The sequence below is a fragment of the Sabethes cyaneus genome, chromosome 2 (assembly GCF_943734655.1).
Source record: "Sabethes cyaneus chromosome 2, idSabCyanKW18_F2, whole genome shotgun sequence".
Lineage (NCBI taxonomy): Eukaryota > Metazoa > Arthropoda > Insecta > Diptera > Culicidae > Sabethes > Sabethes cyaneus.
The window spans coordinates 178,384,259-178,390,258 of record NC_071354.1 but is presented as its reverse complement, the minus strand read 5'-3'; the positions used below and the strand labels follow the sequence as shown (position 1 = coordinate 178,390,258).

The 6,000-nt window shown below is 37.3% G+C and overlaps 1 protein-coding gene across 1 annotated transcript in view; it reads left to right on the top strand.

Annotated features, from left to right (window-relative positions):
* The first annotated feature begins 1,387 nt into the window (after window positions 1–1,387).
* Window positions 1,388–6,000, top strand: part of LOC128736400 (uncharacterized) — a 128,853-nt gene continuing 124,240 nt past the window's right edge. Inside the window, exon 1 of the mRNA XM_053830881.1 lies at window positions 1,388–1,536. Within this exon, the coding sequence (XP_053686856.1) occupies window positions 1,519–1,536 (18 nt within the window). The 5' untranslated portion in view covers window positions 1,388–1,518. The remainder of the gene's footprint in view (window positions 1,537–6,000) is intronic.

The window sequence follows — 6,000 nt, the reverse complement described above, 5'->3', positions numbered from 1 at the left end:
GAAAAGATTTACGAGCATTTGGTAATGGAGAAGTTTGAACGAACGGTTTGGTTATACAGCATATACAGCATCCTGGCTTGAATGGAACTGTTTTATATTGTACTGACAGAATCGACGGAATCGCGCAGTGCTTCTTAACCTTCTGTGTTTGGCCAAACATGTTTGAATATCAAACATTAAAAAGACATTAAACAACATAATAAAAATCACATTTTCGATAATGAACTTTCCCGGCTTGAAGTGATTAACACCTATCCTACATTCCCTAGCTTCATTTATATTTACCAACTAGCTCCACTTATTGAAAATTTTACTATTTTTCTCAGAAACTGGACATAATTAGCGATTTTCTCTTCATCTGTACAGTTGTACAGCATTCCATGATCATCTGGAAGAAAACTAAACATTAACAAAAAAAAATTCTGTCGTAAGTTAATTATTGATTTAGAATATTTTCACTTACCTTAGTCTAGATAAACAAGTTTAATCTAATATTCTCAACCTAAAATCCGGACCATTTGGAAAGTAGTATTTTATTTTAATTTTTTCAATTATGACTTCTTGGATCTTAACTCAGCATATAAGTACAACTAATTTACAACTAGTTTAGTTTCACGGAATTATTCGTTACCCATCCATTCGCAGTTTGTGAAATGAACAGTCAATAAAAATGATTTCAGAATAATCAACTGGACTGAATTCAATTTGCATTTAGCCTCGAGCTGTTTTTGTATGGGGTCCTAAATTGCTTCCACACTGGCATGAACTCAACCCATCGCGCCGTCGCGATGGTTCATCTGCAACATTGCGCTTCACCGTCCGCGTCCATGAAGACGCACACACCCGGTCCCGAAGACCGCTCTTCGGGCCGGTGCGGTGGTGTGGTGCGGCTTTCGCTGTCTGTTTTGTAGCGTAGCCCCATCAACCATCAGCTAGCGGCCGCGATCGATGATGGTTCATCCGTATTGCAGCGCACTCTGCTGGTGCTGCTGCTGCTGGCACTGACGGGCACATCGCGTATCGCGTACGGCGCAGCGGATGTTAAAACCAGATTACCGGCCCGCTCGAACGCACAGTCCGAATTCAACAGTTGCCAGGGAACGACACGGCGAACCTTTTGCTGTTTTTGTGTTGCTTTGGAACAATTGGGGCCTTCGTTTTTTTTAATTTCATTCGCCTGAGAGCTGGGCGCGTTGGAGAAAGGGGAAGATCCAGTTTGCAGCCGAGAAGCGCCACAAGTCCAAACGATCCCATCGAAGTGTATAGTGTTGAAGCGGTGTGAACTTTGAGCTATTCTGTTGTTGTTTTTCTTTTCGGGTGAAAAATTGGAGCAGCGGAAGATTGCCGCTTTGGAAGAAGTGTTTTAACCGAGGAAGAGTTAGTTAGTGAACATTGTTTGAATCATTATCTGGTGTAATTGCTGTTTCGAGCTGAGAGTGCGATTCGACTCAAATAAAGCGAATGCTGACCTACTGCTAGTAGAGAGAATTGCCAGTTCAAAGTGACACCCTCGACAAAATGAAGATAATTTTAGTGGTAAGTGTGATTATGTGAAGTAAGAACGCTAGTTGTTAGCGAAAGCATTCCGTTTATGTCCGGTAACCATTAGATAATTCAAATTTCGCCCTCAATCGAGCAGACCGAGTGATAGGCAAGTGTGTAACCGTGATTTCTCCGCTTGGGAGTCAATCTAGGTGCGAGGGGTTTGACGCCTGTGCACCCATTAAAGTCTTCCGATCCCCTCGTCGATGAGGAGTCGATGGCAGGAGGCTCAAAAGTGATCATGTTGCATTCAGTGCTCCATCAAGCATTCATCATGTTGATTATTATTAGTGGCAGTCCTGGTCGAGGGCATGTCCGGAAAGGGATGGGAAGCGGTTTACAGTTATGTTGCTGCGAGTATAAATGCTAAAATGTAATTATACTTTCATTCGTCTTCTGTCTGCAGTCTGCACGTCGAGTAGATTCGCATACGGTCATCCATAGTCCATAAGTCAAACCGGACCGGGAAAACAGGGGAATGACCCGCGCGTTAGACCTCAAATGAAAGCACCGTGGCCAGTAGGGTAATGTGCACGCTGCCCGTTTTTTTTCGCTTCTTTACCAGCGGTGGATCCTATTTTTTGCCAACCTAGTATTGCTCCCGCGTTGTTGACGAGATCTTGAACTTGGCGGGTATTGAGTGCTTTCTTTTCTGCTAGCCCACCGGCCATCAGCCAGCGTACGTCGAGTTGCTGGTGCTTAACCAGTCGGCGGCGATGGTGGTGGTGAAGAATGGTGAGAAGTCATTTGTTGAGCCAAAGTGGTTCCGTTGTTGTTGTGAAGGAGATTTTGCAAACAAAACATTTCGATTCATTGGATAATGCAGATTATACTGTCAATCTTGCAATGAATTCGGGAAATTTAGGAAAGAGCTTCATTTTGAAGGCTTTAAGCATCATATGCTTTCTATCTAATTAATTCGAGAAGTTTTGGAGGAACGTTTGAGTTGAGCTCTTCACATAGCTCTATTGGTTTAGCTTATTTCGATGATCTACAACTCGGTAGTAGTGGTCTTCAGCATGGTCCTTAGTAGTAGTGGATTTGATTCACACAGTCAATGTGGAATATATGTTAATTACTTCTGCTGAATAATTGGATTTAAACAATCTATTGTCTATTTCCTAAAAAATAGTCAAAAAAATTGGATCAAGATTTCGTAATGTTCAGGCATCAAATATTTTATCTTTCTAACGGGTTCCTATTAGGATCTTAGAGCACATACGAAACTTTTGTTTGTTCAGAACCATACGTGAAAGAGGTTAAACACAAATAATTAAGTAAAATAAGTTAAAAACTATTTCGTGAACTTTTGTCATTTTAATTTTCAAAAGTTTAGAAGAAATGTTGAATAAAACGGTTGGCTTCAAAAGTTTACTGGAAGCAGTTCACATGCTCTTTTCGATGTGAAATTTGATTATTTGAAAAATATATTTAAGTAGAGCCTTGGATATGACAAACAAAAGTCCGTTTGTAAATTCTTTCTTATCTGGCATTCGTCCAGATAATTAATTTTACTTGTGGCGTCCATTCTTTCCGGTGTAGTGAGTAGTTTAGTATTTACACTTCTCACACCGAGGACTTAGGTTTCAATCCCAATCCCGCAGAAGTTACGAACGGGTCAGCTGTTAATGTGAATGACAACCTTTTAAAGAGGCTATAATCAAAATAAAAGGAATGAATTGTTTTAAACTTCTCTTAACTGAATTTACATGGAAAAAGAATTAGGTCGATCCGATCGGATTTTTACGATATTTTTGGTTTGAATGAAACTGTGCAAAATAGTTTTGTAATGAGGATTCAACTACAAGCTGAAAACAATATCATCTTTCTTCTAAGAATTGACAAGTTCTGAACAGCAAAATAGTAAAAATAGCTCAGTGATCCTTTCCGTGAGAATTAATTTTAAATTTTTCAAATTCGTTTTCAAGTGTCTTAATTGAACACTTTGTAAATGAAAAATAAAAAATAAATATTCTAAATTTCTTTAAAAATATTGGAGAATAGACAATAGTTTTTCTATTCTATCAATTGTTTCCTTAATTTTGCCCAAAAATTTATCATGCAAATGAGTATTCTCTATGCTTTTAAATATTAACTTGATACCGTAAATGATAGAGATTTATCATTATTACAATATATTTTATTTAATCCATTATGTGTAATACATTATTAACCACTAAGAATAAACAAGTGTACCCTTGCTAACATACCAGGATTTCTGCTTTCAGAATCCCAAAGATTCCTATTTCATAGGAAAGGCAAGTTAAGGAAATCCCGCGGATTCCAACTGTTGGATTCTCATACAAGAATCCTGGATCTGAAAGCAAAGCATTCTGTACGAGTATTCTGCAGAATTCTTCCACACAATTTCTTTAATAGGAATCAAGTGTGGACTCCGTGAACTCCGTGTGAACCATTTTTGTTTGTCCGGGATCCAATGTTAAATGGTATTTTATTGAATATTTACAATTAGTAATATCAGAAAATAATCATTACTTCTGAAAATACATTTATGAGCATCATCATAAACTTTGTTATCTAAGAACTCGTTAAAAGTAGCGGCTGCAAAGTAGTCACTCAATTATGGAAATTATTTATTCAATTTATTCAAATATTTTATTTGCTAATGAATGTTACTTTCTTAACCTTCCATGTTTTAGGTTTCATTGCTATCTGGGTTACAAATTTCACTAAATGCTTAGATTTCTGCCAAATTAATATCCACCACTCTATACCTATCTTTTCACTGATGAAATTTTTAAATATTTTTCCATCGAAACATTCCCAAAAGTTTGCGTGACGCACATAAAACTCTGAATTAGTCGGCGTTTTTTTTTTGTTAAAGAAATATGTAGTGATTTTGACCACGTTGTTGTTAAATTAAAATGATATGCAAAATTTCAATTTCCGTCAATTTTACGGGACTTGTTTCTTTGCTAGTAAGTAGGTTACGAAGGTAAGCGAGGTAAAGTAGGTAAACTGCATCATACCTAGCTACTTCTACAGTAAAAATAAATATGACACATATTTCGCAGTACCATTGAATTAATTTTTGCATCCCATCTAAACAAATTTTGCTTTTCATTCCATGTTGATCGCTCCTAACCAAAAACCAATAGTAAAAGTAGACCTCAAATCCTTTAAATTGGTCAATTTTGCGTTCGTTGTAACGTCAGTCACACAGTGTTATTCCTGAACGAAGCATTTTTGCACCTAATTTTAACGAAGAGGAGCGTTGTAGCCAAAGGTTTATCGAATCTGCTTTGTCAAGCGAGTGGTCTTGGGTTCGAATCTTAGTAGGATCAGACCATTCGATATCAAGTGACTTTAGCATGGGTTTATTCTCAGGCACCTCATTACCCTTCGTTCATGCTCAATTCTATATGACCCCCATAAAAGCACCCTTGACAGTGCAAAGAGTCACTCTTATTTAACTATGTACTGGTTAGCCTCGCCAGGGAAGGCTGTAATTGGAGGCAATACTGGCATTGAGGAGCAGGTGGGTTAAGTAGACAGCATTGAAGGGTAAATCCCACTACACGCAAGCACGCATAAAACTTAATAAGCATATCGCTCATTCAATTGCGATTATAGCAAAAAATGCAGTGCATGTTATACACCAAACACCCGGGCGATATCGCAATAGATCAACGATACATGGTCGCAGTGATTAGTCCATACAGGAAAAAATGTAGTATACTGCATTAAAAGGGCGAAAATATCGACACTAAAGCATGGATTATAAACAGCAGTTCATTCATTCTGTTGCGAAACTGCAAAAGGAATGAAATGAGAATGCAACACTTGGTCCACAATCACAATAGATCCAATTACTGGTCGCAGTGATAATGTCCATACAGAAAAAAAATGTAATGAAAAGCATAGAAATTTAATAATTTATCCAAATCTGTAGTGATTTTTAAACTTGATGGAAATTTGGAATATGAGGGAGTATATATGCTTTTGTTAAGAGCGAACATTGGAAGAACTGGGAAAAATGATACGCAAACTGTCAATTATTTTTCATAGTTTGTATATAATTTTTCTTATTTCTTCCAAGTTCGTTTTTTACAAAAAACACATTTACTTCCTCATGTGGTCGGTATTAAGTCAGACCTAACCAAGTGACAAAATCCTTATTTTCAGAAAAACGCACTTAAAGTTTGCCACGCTTTGATGTTTCTAGCTTTCATTTCATATCTCGGGTTGTTTACAACATTTGTGTAATCTGCTTAGAGTAAAATGTAGCTTCAAGAATCCTTAATCGTTTGCTGTCATTAACTAATTTTTTTTTAAACTTTGCGTCTTGGTCCGGTCTGTTTCAGCACCGACCATATAAAGTACAAAATAACTTGACCGTAATAAGTCGAGGTAGATAGTAAGTTATTTGATCTGCTACCAATTACACCCTTGAGAAATATTTGAGCTCAAAAAAGTACTAGTAATCTTCAAAAAAAC